Source organism: Rhineura floridana, chromosome 5, assembly GCF_030035675.1.
Source record: "Rhineura floridana isolate rRhiFlo1 chromosome 5, rRhiFlo1.hap2, whole genome shotgun sequence".
Lineage (NCBI taxonomy): Eukaryota > Metazoa > Chordata > Lepidosauria > Squamata > Rhineuridae > Rhineura > Rhineura floridana.
Genome location: NC_084484.1, coordinates 125,645,678 through 125,665,853, shown reverse-complemented (window position 1 = coordinate 125,665,853; position 20,176 = coordinate 125,645,678). Strand labels below are relative to the sequence as shown.

Sequence of the window (20,176 nt, the reverse complement as noted above, 5' to 3'; positions counted from 1 at the left end):
TAATGCTGTATTTTAAAATTGTTGTAGCTGGCCCTGGGACCTTTGGGTGAAGGGTGAGTAATAAATGGTTGTGATGTTGATGATAATGTAGGAGTATGTCGTAGGTATTTCTAACAATTTTAAAATTTGATCTTGAAGAAACCAGTTGTAGCCTTAGTGCTTTTCATGTATTTTCATCATAATCTAAGAGCATATGAGATTGGTTTTTATATCTTTGTAAATGTCCTAAAGGATAGATAGTATGGCTACAAAAATGATAAGCACAAGACAGCAATGTATTCGAGATAATTGGTCCAGAGTAGCGTATTGCAAAAACATGCTGTAAGAAAATGAAATGGAGGGTTGTAATTTGGGAACAAAATGCATAGTTTTTCTTTTCTTGGTTAGTACCATCATTATACCCCCTCTAAGATGCACACCTTAACGTGGTGAGGGGGTTTGAGAGTGTTGAAGAAGCTAAGAGCAATGTCGTCAGGAGTCTAGACCAAGAGGCTAGACTCCTAGCAGGGGCACCCAAGGTGGAATGGTCAAAGCTGAAACACCAGACTAAGATGCATCCAAACTCAGAGGAAGGGAATGGTAAACCACCTCTGAATATCTTACCACAAAAACCACGAAATCATTCAGACCATGGTATTTCCGATCTCTATGAACAGAGTATCCAAAATGCAACATGAGATAGTGCTGGAAGATGAGACCCCCAGGTCAGAAGGCACTCACCCAGCTACTGAGGAAGAACAAAGGACAAGTACGAGTAGTGCTGTGACTAATGATGCAGCTGGGTCAAAGCCGAAAGGAAGCCTAGAGGCTGATGAGCACAGAGGCAAAAGGAGAGTCCGGAGTTGTACGACGCACATAATAGGAACATGGAATGTGAGAAGCATGCACCAGGGAAAGTTAGAAATTGTCAAGCAAGAAATGGAGCATATCAATATTACAATACTTGGCGTGAGTGAATTAAAATGGACTGGAATGGGACATTTTCAATCAGGCAACTACAAAATATTTTATGCAGGAAATGAGAATCAAGAAGAAACGGGGTTGCTTTAATAGTGAGAAGTGATGTAGGAAAAGCAATTAGGAGCTACAATGCAAGGTCTGAGCGAGTGCTCAGCCTCCAAACGCCCTCTTGGAGCCGTTAGGGGAGGATTGCGAAAGAGCAGTAACTCCTCCTTTGCCAAGCTGTGAAAGAGCAGTAACTCCCCCTTTGTCCACCCGTAACTTAAAGATGTCTGAGGCTTCCCCACCTTCTACTTCCCTGTCTGTTGATAAGGACCCTGTTTTGTCAGACAAGCCCTTGGAAGTTTGCCCCCCTTCACCTCGCTCTCGACGGCGGGAAAAGCGTACTGGTCAGAGGGCAGGGGTACGAAGGAGTGAGAGATTGCGCTCCAAAACTTCCCCTATATAAGTCTGCTGAGTTGGGAGGGGGGTGTTGCGTCAACTCTCTTTTACGTTACAGAGCATGTCTAAAGTGTTGTTAGGGAATTATAGTGAGTTATTGTAGGAACTCTATGAAGCACACTGCTTTTGATGTATCCATTACTCTAATAAAACAAGATTTACTTGCACCAACGTCTCAGCCTCTTGGGTCCAACTCTGGATGGGACAGAAACAGAGAAGAACTAGGCATTGTGGGGAAATGGGGCTTAGAAGATAGAAATGAAACAGGAGAAAGTCTTGTTGAATTCTGTGAAGACAATAATTTGTTTCTTGCAAACAAATTTTTCGAGCAACTGAAAAGGTGACTGTATACGTGGACATCACCAAATTGATTATATAATTTGGTAGCAGAAGATGGAAAAGCTCCATACTTTCTGCAAAAACAAGACAAGGAGCAGACTGTGGTACAGATCACGAACTGGTCATATTGAAATTCAGAGTAGAGCCAATGAAGAACAACAAAGCAATCGTAATGCCAAAATACAATTTAAATAACATCCCAGAAGAATATAAAGATCAAATAAGGAACAGGTTTGAGGCTTTAAACTTAGTTTACAGAGAACCAGAAGGACTACGGACTGAAGTCAGGGACATTATCAGGGAAGAATGCAAAAAGATGATACCTCTAGTTAAAAAGAGAGAAAGATGTCAATGGATGACTGAAGAGAGTCAGGTTAAAGAGAAGGAAAGCAAAAGCAAAAGGAGATAGAAACACATTCAGAAACCTAAATGCAACTATATAATGACTAGTACGTAGGGACAAAGAAAACTATTACAATAGTTATTGTATAGAAATAGAAAAGGACAACAAAATGGGAAGAACAAGAGCCCTATTCCAAAAGATTAGAGAAATGAAACGGAAATTTAAACCAAGAGTAGGGATGTTGAATAATCAACAGGGGAACACACTGACTGACCAAGATGAAATCATAGAATAGTAGAGCTGGAAGGGGCCTGGAAGGCCATCAAGTCCAACCCCCTGCTCAATGCAGGAATCCAAATCAAAGCATTCCTGACAGATGGCTGTCCACCTGCCTCTTGAATGTCTCCAGTGTCGGAGAGCCCACTACAGGAATACCCTGCATTAACGTGCGCAATGGGACCAGAGCGAGTACGTAAATCGAAAATGTACTTACAGTGAAGCACTACCTTTTCTTTTAATCTGCCATTAAATTGCAAAGCCAAACGTGTTTGAACGGAGAAACGGCAGCCACCGGAGCCCTCCTAAGGAGGAGGGAAGAAAAGTTAAAAAAACCCACCGCCCCCAGCCCAGGCTCGTCTCGGGGGAATGGCAGCCGCCGGAGCCCTCAACAGGGCTGAGGAGGGGAGAGGTAAAAAATCCCCCAGCAAATGCCCCAGACAAAACAAAACCGTGAGAGAGGGGAGGGAACGAGGAAAAGGGAATAATGGATTCAGTCCCACACACTCAATCACTCATAAAACTTAGCTATAATGCTACACTAGTAAAATTAAAACAGTTAAGTGTCCATTCTTGCGAAGTGAGCGTACGTAAACAGGGGAATGGTGCTACTGTAAATATGTCCGTACTTGCGAGTGTCTGTAAATTGAAGGTCCGTATAGTGGGGTATTCCTGTACCTCTCTGGGTAATTGGTTCCATTGTCGTATGGCTGCAACAGTTAGGAAGTTTTTCCTGATGTCCAGTTGAAATCTGGCTTCCTGCAATTTGAGCCCATTATTCCATGTCCTGCACTCTGGGATGATCGAGAAGAGATCCTGGCCTTCCTCTATGTGACAAACTTTCATGTAATTGAAGAGTGCTATCATATCTCCCCTCAGTCTCCTCTTCTCCAGGCTAAACATGCCCAGTTCTTTCAGTCTCTCCTCATAGGGCTTTGTTTCCAGTCCCCTGATCATCTTTGTTGCCCTCCTCTGAACCCGTTCCAGTTTGTCTGTAAAAGGATGATGGAAGCAATATATTGAAGAACTCTATAAAAGAGATGCAAGGATGACAGATTCATTCACGGAGGAACCATATGATGAAGAACCAGAAATTTTAGAATGTGAGGTGAAAGCTGCTCTTAAAATTCTTGGAAGAAACAAATCGCCAGGAATAGATGGCATACCAATAGACTCCCTACAAGCTTCTCAGACTGAATCTGTCCAAATTTTGACAATAATTTGTCAAGAAGTAGGGAAAACTAAACAATCGCCCACAGACTGGAAGCATTCAATATATATCCCAATTCCAAAGAAAGGGGATCCCAGAGAATGCAGTAATTATCGAACTATTGCCTTAATATCCCATGCAAGTAAAGTAATGCTCAAGGTTCTACTACAAAGGCTCTTACCATATATGGAGCAAGAAATGCCAGACGTCCAAGCTGGATTTAGAAAGGAAAGAGAAGAGGTACAAGAGATCATATCGCAAACACTTCCGGGAAGGGTGACTTAGCCTGTGCCTGCTTTTGAGACGGGCTCCTGCCTCAAAAGAAGCTTATTCAGATATATCAGTCAGTTTTTTCTTTTTTTTTTGACTGATTAAACTTCTCCCGGGTAGGGAGAAACGAAGAGATTAACCTCAAAGCCTATTTTTGTTGGGACGACCAGATCTCATTAATTTATGGGACGAGGTCCAGCCGACGAAGGTGGGACGGATTTTCAACAGCAAGCTCTATCTGTTAAAGCGAACATTCATCTTATCTTCTAAGAGAGAACGCACTAACAGGCAAGCACCCTTCTTTCTATATTTTTCTTTTACTTGACTTAAATTGTTGCTGTTTAAAAGAGATTTGCCAGATTGATCGGTTTTTGACATCTCACTGGGGAGCCGTAACTTCTCTCTGCTACGCACTAATTAATAGCTTATCTCTGTTTTTGTTGCAAAAAGCTGTCCTGGATTTGCATTCTAAAGATACACACAGAAGAGGGATTTCTATTCCAGATTTTTATTTTGAAAAATATTATACTGTTTTGAGACTACTCTCTTTTTGGTCTATTTTATTTTGACGAATCTGTTTCTTGACGATTGCCATTAATTGCTTCGATCCTGGGAACTGCATTTTGTTTACTTAACTATTGGAGAGATAAGGTTGTCTGCTCTGTTTATACTGTGATGTCACCAAGTTTGGAGTATTAACCCAATTGTTGCTGAAATAAGAAGTGGTTTTCCTATATTTTTCTTTTAAAATGGCAATTAAGAAAGTGGCTGAGAATCTGGAAATAACTATGTTTCAGAGAATAATGAATGAGATTGAGATAACGAAAATTGAATTGAGTAAAATGAAGCAGGAGATTAAAGATATAAGGGTCCCTGTGAGAGAGGTGACCCTGGAAGGGGTCCCTGTGAGAGAGGAGACCCCGGAGATTGGAATAGGGGTCCCTGTGAGAGAGGAGACCCTGGAGACTGGAATAGGGGTCCCTGTGAGAGAGGAGATCCCGGAGATTGGAACAAACGTGGAACAGGAACAAGATTTGGAGTCTATGGACTTTAGAAATAAAATCTATTGTTTGGAACTCAATGTTATCTCTGAAGAAATTAATGAAGATTCTCGAGATAAAGTTATCAATGGCATGGATTATCTTCTGGACTGGAATGATGTGATGGAGCCCAATATAGAGAAAATCTATGGAATTAACTGCAGCCATGTGACAATGGAAAAACTTTTAAGAGATGACCCAGTGTATTTTGAAAAAAAGAACAGAGATATGATTTTACAGCAGTATTTCAGCAACTTATTCAGAATGGATGGCAAGAAAATATTTGGGATAGAGGTAATTCCCATCAGACTCTTATTATATGACTATGGCTTTGACAGCAAGATTATTATGGAATACTGATAATGGAAGATTGGATATTGAAATTACTGGACTTAACAAGACTACTGAAGATGGAAGATGGAAAATGGAACTAATAGAGATAATAGAACAATGGCTACTGAAATTACTGAACCTAACAGATTCTGATGTGATGGATTAATTGAAATGTTTATTTTGACTATGGTTATGACAATAAGATTATCATAATTAGTAATGAGATGGATTAATCGATATGCTTATCTGGAAAAAAAAAAAATTGATAGATACATTTCTTAAAGAATTGAAACCTCTCTTTGACTTTTTGTGGAAAGAATAAAGTAATGTTTATGAGATTTGATGATTAAGTAAGATAACTATTGGAGGAAAGTGATTTTATAATATGACTTAAGAGACAGGATTGCTATATATTATAGACTTATAACTGATTTGATCTTTGACAAATGGGAAGTCAATATTTTACTCTTTATTTTTTTTTTTTTTTTTTTCTTCTTTTCTTTTTTTCTTTTTGTTTGACTATTTTTGATTTTGTTTTTTGTCTTTGAATGTTTTATGATTTTGTCTTGTATGTTTTGTGAAAATCTGAATAAAAATTATTGAAAAAAAAAAAAAAAAAAGAGATCATATCGCAAACATACATTGGATAATGGAACGGAGCAAGGAATTTCAGAAGAAAATCACCCTGTGCTTTATAGACTACAGCAAAGCCTTTGACTGTGTAGATCATGAAAAACTATGGAATGCTTTAAAAGAAATGGGGGTGCCATAGCATGTAATTGTCCTGATGCGCAACCTATACTCTGGAGAACAGGCTACTGTAAGGACAGAATATGGAGAAACCAGTTGGTTCCCCATTGGAAAGGGTGTGAGACAGGGATGTATTTTATCACCCTATTAGTTCCATCTGTATGCAGAACATATCATACTGAAAGCGGGATTGGACCAAGATGAAGGAGGTGTGAAAATTGGAGGGAGAAACATCAATAATTTAAGATATGCAGATGATACCATACTCTTAGCAGAAACCAATAATGATTTGAAACGAATGCTGATGAAAGTTAAAGAGGAAAGCACAAAAGCAGGACTACAGCTGAACGTCAAAAAGACTACAATAATGACAACAGAAGATTTATGTAAAGTTGACAATGAGGACATTGAACTTGTCAAGGATTATCAATACCTCGGCACAGTCATTAACCAAAATGGAGACAATAGTCAAGAAATCAGAAGAAGGCTAGGATTAGGGAGGGCAGCTGTGAGAGAACTAGAAAAGGTCCTTAAAAGCAATGATGTATCACTGAACACCAAAGTCAGGATCATTCAGACCATGGTATTCCCAATCTCTATGTATGGATATGAAAGTTGGACAGTGAAAAAGGCGGATAAGAGAAAAATCAACTCATTTGAAATGTGGTGCTGGAGGAGAGTTTTGCGCATACCATGGAGTGCAAAAAAGACAAATAATTGGGTGTTAGAACAAATTAAACCAGAACTATCATTAGAAGCTAAAATGGTGAAACTGAGTTTATCATACTTTGGACACATAATGAGAAGACATGATTCATTAGAAAAGACAATAATGTTGGGGAAAACAGAAGGGAGTAGAAAAAGAGGAAGGCCAAACAAGAGATGGATTGATTCCATAAAGGAATCTACAGACCTGAACGTACAAGATCTGAACAGGGTGGTTCATGACAGATGCTCTTGGAAGTCACTGATTCATAGAGTCGCCATAAGCCATAGTAGACTTGGAGGCACATAACAACAACAAACCATCATTATGTCTCTGAAGGAGTTGGGTGGTCTGGTGAGTGCATACATTTTAAGGTGCATACAGATGTACATAATTTTTGCACCGAGCCTGCCTTGGAAGTACATGAACCACATTTTGCTCGATATGTACATCTTTCTCCCCTAGATTGCAAACAGTTCTTGTTTTCAGCAGAAGCAGGATTTGCAAAGCACTGATTAGCAGGCCCTTGGCAGCAGTCATGAAAATGCCTCAGTGCAGTTCTTAAAGTGTTGGGCTGAAGTATTTGGGCCAGACCTTTTCAGCAAATTCTTGGGGTAACTGAATCCTGGCATTGTGGGGACGGCCATTGATTCCCCCGCAGCAATGCTTCTGTGAGCACTGCTATGTCATTATATCCTTCCCATTCAGACATTCTTGGGAATAGAATACAGCTGCGTATTGCAGTTCTGCTGCTACTTCAAGCAGTGGCAAACTTTTTTTTTGTAAAATAAAAATGAACTTGAGGAAATCCTGTAGTACCTTGTATCATTATGGTAAACCCCTCCCCACAAAAATGTATGAGGGGGTATCTAGGGATGGGGGGGCAATATCTGCTAAATCGGACTTACTACCGGAATCCAACTGAATTTGGCAGTCCGCTATCTTTTTGGATCAGCACTGATTTCTTGTGGCAGGCTGCGGATGTAATTGGCTCAGATCTTTTGTGGCAGGCTGTGGCTGTAATCAGCATGGATTTTTTTTGAATTTTTTTCCAGATTTTACATAATTATCTTAGTAATTTCCTCTAAGTTGATGCATTTGTAACAGTTTGTAGGTGTGATAAATGGGGGGGGGGGAAACCACGTGGAACACTGTGATAATTTACATAGGCATTTACGTTAAAAAATTACACAAAATTTTTTTTGCAACACCAAAAAACCTCAGCAGATCAAATCGGCAAGTGCCAAAGAAAGCAGGAACAAAAAAAGGGCAGATCAGGATGGAACAACGGACTATTGGAATACAAGCATATCAGAACTAGATAGCGATCCTCATTTTCAGTGGTATCTAACTAAACAGTTCCAACAAAGAAGTGCAAAGACTTTTAGCTGCGAAATGGAAGTTCCCTGCCTTCTCTCCCTGCCCCTTCATGTGCTCTGTAAATCTGCTCTGTTCCAGGGTTCCCCCCCAAACCTGCCAGATTTAGGGGTCATGCAGGGGTCATATGGGGAAAGGAGAGGGCAGGGGACTTCCATTTTGCAACTAAAAGTCTTTGTGCTAACAGAACTGTTTCGTTGGGCACCAGCCATAGATTTTGCTTTCCACCTAACAGAAGTGTCTTCTCCCCCCCCCCTTTTTGCAAGCCACAAATGGTAGTATGAAGGTTGGCCCAGAACTTTCTAAATGTAAAAAAATAGTCTGAAAAAACATTTTGAGCAAATAACAGGCAAGATGTTTGGGGTTGGGGGGGGCACAAAAGCAGATAGTCCACCAGAAGCAAGAACGGGTGAGGACAATAGGGTAGTTTTTAATCTGGAGGCAGTATATGTAATCCTTTTGGGAATAAAGGCGAGGGAGGAGAGTTCACTTAGCAGCAGCAAAAAACCCCACATGGTCTGTGAGGGAGATATTTATTCAAGTCTTAGAATGTGCTTCTGGGACTGTTCATTTGTATCTGAGATGACTGCTTAAAAATATAAAAAGTTGGGAAGGATAAAAAGATCTAAAGCAGGGAAGGGCAATATGTGTAGCCCTCAGGCTGCATGCAGTCCTCAAGCTCATTAAGTAGCAGTTTGTAGGGGCCAATCCACACCAGTATTGAACTGCATGTGTAGAAAGTGATTAACATAGTTATGATACCTTATTCTGCTTTTCAGACTATATGGTTTAGTGCCAGCCTGTGTACCACTATCACTTTAATTGAAATCTTATTCAAAGCAAATAGCTTTTTATGAAACTGAGGTTATCATACTTTGGACACATCATGAGAAGACAGGATTCACTAGAAAATACAATAATGCTTGGAAGAACAGAAGGGAGTAGAAAAAGAGGAAGGCCAAACAAAAGATGGATTGATTCCATAAAGGAAGCCACAGACCTGAACTTACAAGATCTGAACAGGGTGGTTCATGACAGATGCTCCTGGATGCCACTGATTCATAGGCTTGCCATAAGTCGTAATCGACTTGAACAACAGCAACAACGAGATATAGATAGATATGGGGGGAGGGGTTCAGGTTCAACACATTTTGAAATAATAGTTCAGGGTTTGTTCCATTATTATTACATCTTTGTCGGGACGGGGGAGAAGGTAGGGAAGAAAGAGAAGGGGAGAAAAGACCTGATTCAGTTTTTAACCAGATGTGGTTTTTGTTTGACTCTCTGCTAAGTTACTCTATTATGTAGTGTACCTGTAGTTGTTTTGTTAGTATTGTGGATAAATTTGAGTTAAATCAGACAGAACAGAACCCTGAAGGTTTGAATCATGTATAGGCAGCGGCTAATTCCTTTTCTTATGCCAGATTCAATTTTCTTAAATCCCTTCAGAAAATTCTCATAAGTAGTGTGGGTTTTCCCCTTCAGTTCTTCATGGAAGCAGAATAACTTTTTGCTCCCTACCAAATATTTCCAGTTTCAGTGCTTTGGTTGGCATAGATGAGAGCCTTACTGACCTTTGCAAGGATGATGGGTTGAACAGAACCTGCTAATCTTTGTATAAATATGCAGCCCTTGATAAAAATAATTCCTTTGATGTCTCCATTTTGGAATGGTGCTTTCCCAGGGATGAGCAAGTACAACCTGCAGCCCAAAGAAAAATGTGGCTTCCTGTTTGTTTAAATATTGTGAACATCTTCTGTGAGAAGCATGAAGGTTTATATTTTTCTGAACTAGATTGTTTTAATGATTGTAAACCACAGAATATTGGGATTGTGCCTAGTTTATCTTGGGGGGAAGGGGATATTTGTATGCTCAGGGGATGTTTCTCCCTGAGCTATGCTGGCTTGGTAGAAATTGGCAAAGAGTATCTAGATTTTTTACCAGCCTCTTGTGAAAATGCACTTGACTGAGAAGGTTTCATAAGGACTCCCACCTGAATATTGGCTGGAGGGTGGCTGACAGATAAACGCTGGACTTGCTGGCCAGCTTCCCTATAGTTGTTGTTTCACTGGGATGCTTTTGTGGCTCAACTTGGGTAGTTGGGTGATAGGTGTGTAGTATTGGACAAATCCTCCAAAACCTTGTACCTCCCTTCCTTATGCTGTTTCGGTACTTTGTACCCCCTTCCACTTTTTTTAAAGTTAAAAGGTTCCCTTTTTAGCAGTTTGTATCATTAGATTTCCATTTAAGCACATTCAAAATACTTGAATTATTACATCACCAAGGTTAAAAATCTTATGGCATATGAACTATGAAGTTGTCTCTGGTTCGCACAGCATTAATCCTGCTGCATTATGCAGATGTATAGTAGAAATAAATGTTCTTGCAAAATGTATTCCTGTGTCTGGCTGGATATGCCCTCAGGAAAGCACATTACAAGAAATGGGATGAAAATGATGATGTAACGATCTGTTTTACTGGTTGGCGGAACTGTTACAGAAACTTCTTATGGGCTATGTGCCTGTTTTTAATATTGGCTAATGTTCCTGATGGCTGGTAGAATAGGATCCTGATCATATGTGACTTCCATCATAGCTGTCAGAGATAATCCCAGAATAATCAGTTCTTCTTTATGGCAGAAACTGAGGCCATTATTGACCAAGAATGGATTATGCAACATATGCTTCATTGGATGGAGAGAAATCATTATTGTCACTATCAAATAATTATTGGCAGCAAGGGGTCATAGCTCAGCAGTAAAGCATATGCTTTAATAAGAACATGAGAGGAGCCCAGCTGGATCAGCCAAAAGGCCTATCTAGTCATGAATACAATAGCCCTCTCCTGCTTATGTACCCACCAACTGATATTCAGAAGCATACTGCCTCTGATACTGGAGGTGATATACTATATATCCATCATGACTAGAAGCCATGGTAGCCTTGCCTGCCTTGAATTTACCTAATCTCCTTTTTAAAGCCATCCAAGTTGATCACCACTGCTACATTTTGTGCTAGCAAATTACATAATTTCTGAAGTATTGTCTATCCTGAATCTCCCATCATTCAGTTTCACTGGATGGCTCCGGGTTCTAATGTAATGAGAAAGGGAGAAAACTTCTCCCTATCCACTTTCTCTACTTTCATGTATGGATGTTTTGTATATAGAAGGTTCCAGGTTCAGTTGACTGAAGCTGTTAGGTAATAGGGGTTAGGAAAAAAACCCTGCCTGAGTTTTAGGACTGGGTTATACTCAGCAGTCTGAGATGAGCCGAGAACCAGAATTATGGGATGAAAATGGTAGTTGGGACTACAGAGCAGATCAAGACTAAAGGGGACAATGAAAGGATACAGAAACATGCAAGAGCTCAGAAAGACCTTGTTGACTGAAGAAGGCTTAACTCAGGATGGGGAGCTTATGGCCTTCTGAATATTGTTGGGCTCCAACTCCCATCAGCCCCAAACTGTATGGCCAATGGTCAGGGATGATAGAAGTTGTAGTCCAGAAACAACTGGAGGCCGCCAGGTTCCCCATCCCTGGCTTAACTGGGGCAGGAAACACATACAGTCCTTCCTGTTCAGGAGGATCCAATGACCAGACTTAGTGAGTGAGGTCAATCCAGAGCCCAAGGATACTGTGCTGTCAAGGCAGGTGCTTCAGCACTTAGTTCAATGGCTTACTGCACAGGGTAGCCATACACAGACTGCTGCCACTTGCTAGATTGACCAGTGATCTGATACAGTACTGTACAAGGCAGTTTCATAAGACTGCTCTAAGTATGTGAGGTGGTGGTAGTGGTAGTAAGTAGGATCTCTTTCAAAGCAAACCACACAAAAACAGCAAAACTGAGCAGGGAACAAATCTTTTCTTTACAATAGAGGACAGAACTATGGTTTGGCAATATGTATGTGACTTGATAGATGACACAATTGTGTGACTGTGTAAGTGAAAGGAGGATGAATTTAGGCATGGATTAAGATCAAGTCACATCTGACTAGTCAACTAATGCCAGTAGAAGAAAGCTGGTGTAATAGTGGCCTGCCATGCCCTTATCCTATGGCTTTCCCCAGCACTGGTGATATAGGGAAACTGTGTGCGGTGTTGAGAATCTGGTTTGAAAGATATTCTTGCAGCATTTAGGGCTGCTGCTGTTACAGTACTGCAAGAAACTAAGCACATGTGATGGAATGGGATTAAACACTGTTAAGTGATTTTATTTGGAGGCTGAAACTGAAGAATCTCTGAAGCTGAAATGTTTATTCGTTTATGGAAAGTCTTGAGCTGTAAATAAAGGAAATGCGAGCTTAGCATTCCTAGGAAATGAGAGAGCCTACCAAAGCCAATTTGTAGCTCTTGAAAATACCCGGGTTCAAAACAAGCCCGCTGCAGGGCAGAAGAGGTTTTGGCTTTCTTGATCAGAACGGATGATGGAAGCACCTTGTGCTCATGTGAAGCAGCTAAAATATTTAATGAGGCTTTGTGGTCTTCTACACACTGAATACAGGGTGGATTGATTTAAACAAAGACTATTTAAATCAGCAAGAAATCAGGCTAATCATTTGTTTTAAATTGAGTTTCCCACTCATATTAATTCATATGTGACCTTAACTCTGGCTCAAACTTGACAACTAAACCATGTTAACTTACAACTAGAGAATTATTTATACTGCTTCATTCTTACAACCAGGCTTTGCATTTCTTTGTCACACTGTATGCACCTTACATGCTTTCTTTTTTTACCAATTGCAGTAATGTCTTTAAAACATTCCTATATGTCTTTCTTATGACCAGCATCCATTATGTGTTTGTGAGAGTTACAGCACAATTATATCATGTCTACTCAGAAATAAGTCCCACTGAGTTGGACTTACTCCCATGCAGGTGGGTATAGGATTGCAACTAAAGTATGGAGATATAGGAGGGTGAGCAGGGTACAACTTTGTCTTGTCTTCTTTGTAGGGTTACTCATTGCTTCACTCTGCCTTGACCAATCCCACCCTCACAAAAATAAAGTAGTAAACAAATATGAAGTGTCTGATTGGTCAAAGCAACGTCTGGCAGCTACTGGGATTATTAGAGCAGTTTATTTCCAGTAGCTGAAAATGAAAGGCCAGTGTTTAATACATAGACAATAAATATTTATATTTGAGAAATTACCAAATTTGGTTCACTTACATAGAAAAGCCTCCTGTAACTCAATGAACCTGGTAGAGACATAGATTTAGTTTAGAGATTAACCCAAGGGCTAACATGTTTATATTCAGATTATTCTCTATATATTTTTTAAAAAAACTCCAATTTAAATTAAAAACTTGATTTAACTAATTTAATTTTTTAAAATAGATTTTAATCCATTCTACATACATAGGTGTTAAGACCTACTGATGCATGAAAGACATTCTGCAAATGTTTCCCGCAATAGTAGTCTCCCCCTCCATTTGTTTGTAATTTTTTAAAAAACTGGGATAATTGACAGAAGAGGGAGGCTGTTGGTTTAGAAATTACAAGAAGAAAACATGCAGCACACATGATATCACACATGGGGCTCTAATTTACAGTCCTATACATCTATGTAATTTTAGAAATCACTCCAAGGGGCCTGGTTCATCAAATCAGTTCAGATTTATAGTGGTGGAATTGAATTGGAGATATCACTTGTGAGTGAAACCAAACTAAGTCTTGTGGCATCTTTGAGACAAATTTATTGTGGCATAAGCCCTCATGGATTAGAGTCTACTTCATATACAAGGAATGTTGTCTTCAGATGAGATAAAAAAAATGTTAGCAGTATGGTCAAATAGAAATGAAATAGAAGTAATACAGACTGTGATAATTGCACTAAAGCTTAAATGTATGTGTAAATTGTAGTAAGCATTAACAAAGCATTGGTAACACAAACCTGGTATTGACTAGCTAATTAATACATGTAGTGGGATTAGCAGTTTTTATCTCTATTCAGACCACAGGTGATAGAATTGAATTGGGAGGTTCAGATGTTTTCCTGCGGTTTCTGAATAGTACCCCCCCTTTTGGTCCTGCAAGTGGGTATAAGATTGCAACCAAGGTATAGAGATATAAGTAGATGCACAGGGGATGCAAATATTCTTTTGCATAGAGACTGGCCTATCCCTTCTATATAGAATGAAAGGAGACATTGCTGGCAGAAGAGATCATATAATCATATTGGAATGTAAGTGGGTGAATGAACACTTTTATGGCTGATGTTATTAGGTCTAGTAACAGTGTTGCATGAGTAGATAGGTGGACAATTGACACTTGCATCTGTTGCAAGATCTGGTTCCTGTATTTGTCTCTGTTGCTTGTGAGCAGCTGTTTCAGGGTAGGGGACTGTCTGTAAGAATTGTGTAAGAGCCACCCAAGGCCTCTGTGAAGGAAATATTATTGTCCAGTATGAGCTGTAGTTCATTGATAAACTGGAGTGGTTTTAGATGACAACAAGTGATGGCTCTGTTACTTTATCTTCTAGGTTTGTTCTCTAATAGATTGTCTCTGAGTCTCAGTCACGTCTTGTTTATCTGATCCAAATCTTTAATTTGTGAGTCTTCGCGAGTCGGAACAGATGTAGTTGTATCATGGGGCAAGGCTGTAGACTGGGTTTTGTGTAGTGTGTACTTAGTGCTGGGTATGTGGTCTTGTTTTCTGTCTCTCTAACTAGCATGAGATGCCTGATGCAAGCAGTGAGATGAGAAGTAACTGTTGCATTTCTTATGTCTTCCATTTGGTGTAGTTGGAACCCTAGGATGTTAACATGGGATGTCATTCCTATGATGAAACTCCTGACTTTCAAGGGCTATAGGGGGCAAGGATCTGTCCCACTCCATGCTTTTGTTTTTCATACAGGTTTACCTGATCTTGCATAAAAAATATTTTGGGGAATTCTCAAAATTGAAGCGCTGCTGATATCTGATAGATAGGACCCCAATAAGTTGTGTTGATTGTGAATTACAAGAGAAGCAGGAGAAATCATTTGACTGCTGTTTATAGAAGAATAAAACAATAAATGTTTCAGGATTTAATTCAAAGATGTAACTTTGAACTTCTTCTGTTAACTTTCAGTAATTGTTTAAATCACCAATTTATCACAACAGCAAAAACAAGCATTAACTGATGAGAAATGCCTAAAACTTAAAAATACTGTAAAGAAGCAAACACTTGGCTGCATGCATTTTTAAATTATATGAAGGTTGACAACCTCAAAATATTTGAACACCAAACCTCACAAAAATTGGTGACTCTTTTGCCAGTTTGTGGCAGGCAGCTCATTTCTAATTATCCCTGTTCCTGAAACAAGATATTCAGTTTCCAGTGCAAGCTAGATGAGGTGGTAATTGGACTCTCTATTATTATTATTAATATTCATTCATTCATTCATTCATTCATACCCTGCCTTTTGGCCAAAGGCCCTCAAGGCAGCTTACAAAAATTGTTAATTGTTGATTCAGTTTTGTTAACTCTGCTAACTTGGGGATGTACATAGTGCAGATGAAAGGGAGAATCAAGGAAATTATGTTCAGGAAACAAGAATTATTAAATTACTGCTGACAGTATTCACAATTCCAGATGGCATCTAATGAGAAATTGAGTAAGGATGAAGTGAAGAGGAGCAATGTCCCAAAAGCCACCCATTGCATTTCATAACTAAGAAAAGGTTTGATCTTGGGTTTCCCCATCTCAGCCCAACACTCTGTCCCCTAATTCACTGACAGACATTGTAACCTAAAATATCTTATACAACTTTATCACCTATTAGACAACAAACAATCTGTTGTTGTTGTTGTTGTGTGCCTTCAAGTTGATTACGACTTATGGCGCCCTATGAATCAGTGACCTCCAAGAGCATCTGTCAGGAACCACCCTACTCAGATCTTGTGAGTTCAGGTCCGTGGCTTCCTTTATGGAATCAATCCATCTCTTGTTTGGCCTTCCTCTTTTTCTACTCCCTTCTGTTTTTCCCAGCATTATTGTCTTCTCTAGTGAATCATGTCTTCTCATTATGTGTCCAAAGTATGATAACTTCAGTTTCATCATTTTAGCTACTAGTGACAGTTCTGGTTTAATTTGTTCTAATACCCAATTATTTGTCTTTTTCGCAGTCCATGATATATGCAAAGCTCTCCTCCAACACCTTATTTCAAATGAGTTGATTTTTCTCTTATCTGCTTTTTTCACTGTCCAACTTTCACATCCATACTGAGAGATTGGGAATACCATGGTCTGAATGATCCTGACTTCAGTAATACATCTTTGCATTTGAGGACCTTTCCTAGTTCTCTCGTAGTGGCCCTCCCCAGTCCCAGACTTCTTCTGATTTCTTGACTATTGTCTCCATTGTAGTTAATGACTGTGCCAAGGTATTGATAATCCTTGACAAGTTCAATGTCCTCATTGTCAACTTTAAAGCTATATAAATCTTCTGTTGTCATTACTTTAGTCTTTTTGACATCCAGCTGTAGCCCTGCTTTTGTGCTTTCCTCTTTAACTTTCATCAGCATTCGTTTCAACAACAAACAATAGTGTTTCAACAACAAACAATAGTGTTCTCTTTTCTTTTCTCTCCCCTGCCCCACATCTCCCTGTTTTAAATGTTTACAATTGTAATTTTGACTTATAATTTGCTTTTCCCCACAGCTTCCTGTCATGGCCGTATTGTGAAGGTGCCTGCTGGCCCCTTGGTACGAGTTGAGGGCACAGAGGTGGTGATTCCATGCAATGTTAGTCAATATGAAGGACCCATTGAACAGAACTTTGACTGGGAGTTCTCTACAAACCCTGCTCAGGATTCTAAATTTGTGCATATAGTGAGTACTTGGGACCCTTGGTTCACATCTCAGGAATACAAAGAACGGGTTAACCGTAAAGAGATCACACTGAGACGAAACAGCAACAATTCTGTGGAACTTGTGATTGGAAACATCTGCCCTACTGACCAAGGGATGTACCGATGCACTACACCTAGCACGGATGCTGTCTTTCAGGGAAATTACAATGCTGTAGTCGAAGTCAAAGGTACTTCTGCAGGGTGAGGGGTATTTACAATTGGTATCGGGTCTTAGCATAATTTTACAAGCATTATGTGAAATATCTGGCTAGATATGATCTAGTCATATGCACTGTCTTGTCTCTTTCTTATCTGAAGGTAGACAGTGCCCAATGTCTGACTGGTCCCATAGCACTGCCCTGCATTTGTGTAATTAAGGCAAAGGGTAGGTGACTATACCTCAAAAATAATAAAATTATGAGTTCAATAGAGCATTTGAATGTAAAGCAAAGTAATATGGATAGAGTACCTCCTATTATATTCCAGCCTTTTCTTCTTTTCTTTTTAGTGATGTGTTTTTAAACACAGTACTTTGGAACTGGAAGTTTGTCTTGGAGAGCTAATGGGGCCGTTTATGATACCTGAACAACTGACAGAGTTGAAGGGAAAAGGGTGGTGTGTGAAAATGCTTCTTTGCTCATGCTTTCTGACATGACTGATTTGTTTTACTCGGCGTATTCATTATGTTGTTAGTCATCTTTTTCATGACAAGCTACCACAGCCTGACTCTGTTTCATTGTTGCTTTATGTAAAACCATTTATTATAATCCACATGCTTGATAACTTTTTTTTCTCTAAATAGTGATTGCAGATGGCTTAACCATTAGTGGGTCAAAAGCCCGCTCCACATCCACTTGGAACTTATCTGAAGGAGATTCATTTCAGTTGCGCTGCTCAGCGTACACCAATTCTTCAGAGCACACCCATCTATATGTTTCTTGGGAATTCAAAAATGGCCTTGCTTGGCAAAAAATCCTCTCCTTGACGCATGAGGGCAAGTTCCAGCCTAGCTCAGAGTATAACGATCGCTTCATCAGTGGAGATGTGCGCTTGGATGCCATGGCCAATGACATTTATCGCTTGTCTATGTCCCAAGCTCTTCCAACAGATGAAGGTGCCTATATGTGTCGAGTGAGTGAGTGGGTTAAAGGTGTAGATGGTTCATGGCAAAAGATCCAAGAGAAGACTGTAGATGTAGCAAATGTTGTTGTGCAGCCAACAGGTGAGTATGCAATATTCATGAAATTACATTGCTTATAGTTGCATCCATGCTATAATTTATTGGTGGTTGTGGGATAGAATGTGCAGTTGCCAAGAAAAATCAACACTTGTGGAAAGCCACGATAACAGTGCCCTTAAGTAACTCGGCACAATGTATAACATAATGACAGTGTCTAGTGTCTTGAACATACGTGTTAGATATGGTATGTAAAGGTCCTGCAATGAAGATATTGGTATATAATTTCAATACCTATTGCATAGTTGTGTTTGGACACCATAATGATAGTATATTTAAAAGCTAGGTTTTATAACATTTTCACTACAGAAGATATTTTTCCCCAGTAGGCTATCTAGGATATTTGTGCAGAGGTCTTGTGAAATGGGTTTAGGGATCATCTAGGTCTCAAAGAAAACTTAAATCTGTAGTTTTCTTAAGTTAGTAACTCCACCCCAAGAACTTAGTTGCCTGGCAGTTGTTTCTGGATGACTAAAATATTTTCATTTGCTAGGTATACCGATGTCCAATGCATGTACTGTGAATCATGCCAGACTGCAAAAGGTCTACTATTATCATTTGCCAGGAGGAAGAATAAGCAAGTTGGCCTCTTGGGGGCAAAGTGAAATTATGACCTGTTTTTGCAAGTGTGTTCAGACAGGGCTTGCAATTATATAATCACATGCAGAGAATTTGAAAACACTGTACAATAGATAATTCAGATGTGATTTAAGTCTTGATGGTGTTTAGCTAGTAAAATCTGATTTGTACTCCTTTAAGAGTGTGTCTCAGCTTTAGGTGTGTTCACCAAGACACACAATGTAACCGTGACCTTTCCTGTGATGGGATTTATAATGCTTGTTGTGTTGAAGTGTGTGTATACTATAGACATAATGGAGTAGGTAGGCATATGAAATTTTGTTACAGGGAGGAGAAATTGTATGAAGCTAAATTGTACGACGCTTTGGAGCATCTTCTGTTGGAAAGGTCTACAAAATGTATACTTCAGTTAAAATGTGTTAAGCTGGACTGACACTGAATTTGAGTAAAAAATGTGTTTTGTGAGGCTTGCATATCCTGGTGCATACAGTAGATTTGCTTCAGTTCTTAGAAGAAGATAACTGCTGGAACTGGGGGGGGGGAGTTGGCTATCTATTTTTCTGTTGTTCAGCAATAAATATCTATAAACTTTGCCTATGAATATGTAGACTGCTAATTAAAAAAACAGACAGTGGAAACTGACAATGATAATACCTGATGTGTTAAAGAGTTCAAAATAACACTTTTGGGTGTTGATTCCCTCCTGCCCCAAGCTTTAGGTGTGTTCATCACCAGAAGCAATGTATCTGTGACAGAGAGAGACTCCCTTGACCTTACCTGCAACTTTACGACAGACAGAAGTGGCATTTTCCAAGTGGAAATCACATGGTACTTCAGTGAATCACCTGACAGCTCATTGGCGGAAGCTCAGGTTTTACTGAGTGCAGACTGGGATTCTGTAGTTAGTGACTCTACCCTCATCAGCCTCAGCCATGTAGACCGAAGTTCTTACCACCTATTGGTACGAGATGTTGGCACTGAAGACTCTGGTTATTACTTTTGCCAAGCAGCTCTTTGGGTCCCACAGCACAATGGAAGCTGGCACAAGGTAGCAGAGAGAATGTCTGTGCCAGTCACTGTAGAGATACTGGCGTTAGGTGAGTAGCTGGTTGTGATGCTATACGTTGATTAATTGTTTTTCCTGTGTAGTGTTTACACCAGGGAACCTGTGGTCCTCCAGTTGTTTGTTTGGATGTCCCAGCAGCCCTCAACAGTATAGCCAAAGGCCAGTGATATAATGGCAGTTGTAATCCAGCAACATCTGGAGGTTCACAGATTCCCTCTCCCTGATTTTATACCATGATTTGGAAATGGACAGAAAGTGCTACTGAATGGGAATTATTTTTTTTCATGAAGGTCCATGTTGGAAGAAAATCATGAAACTCTTAAAAACACTCAACTTTTAAGAGTTACCAGTTCTTGCTCACTAGCAATAGTGCCCAACTTGGACTGTTAACTATTCCAGCCATCCTTGAC

The 20,176-nt window shown here is 39.7% G+C and overlaps 1 protein-coding gene across 5 annotated transcripts in view; it reads left to right on the top strand.

The window, feature by feature from the left end:
* The window catches only part of PTGFRN (prostaglandin F2 receptor inhibitor), a 134,077-nt gene that overhangs the window by 45,963 nt on the left and 67,938 nt on the right, over nt 1-20,176 (top strand). For all 5 annotated transcript variants that reach the window (XR_009762847.1, XR_009762846.1, XM_061628010.1 and 2 more), the window contains exons 2-4: nt 16,695-17,072; nt 17,687-18,106; nt 19,414-19,797. Coding sequence is in view for 3 of the 5 variants with exons in the window: in XM_061628010.1 (XP_061483994.1) it covers nt 16,695-17,072; nt 17,687-18,106; nt 19,414-19,797 (1,182 nt within the window). In the remaining 2 variants the exon portion in view is untranslated. The remainder of the gene's footprint in view (nt 1-16,694; nt 17,073-17,686; nt 18,107-19,413; nt 19,798-20,176) is intronic.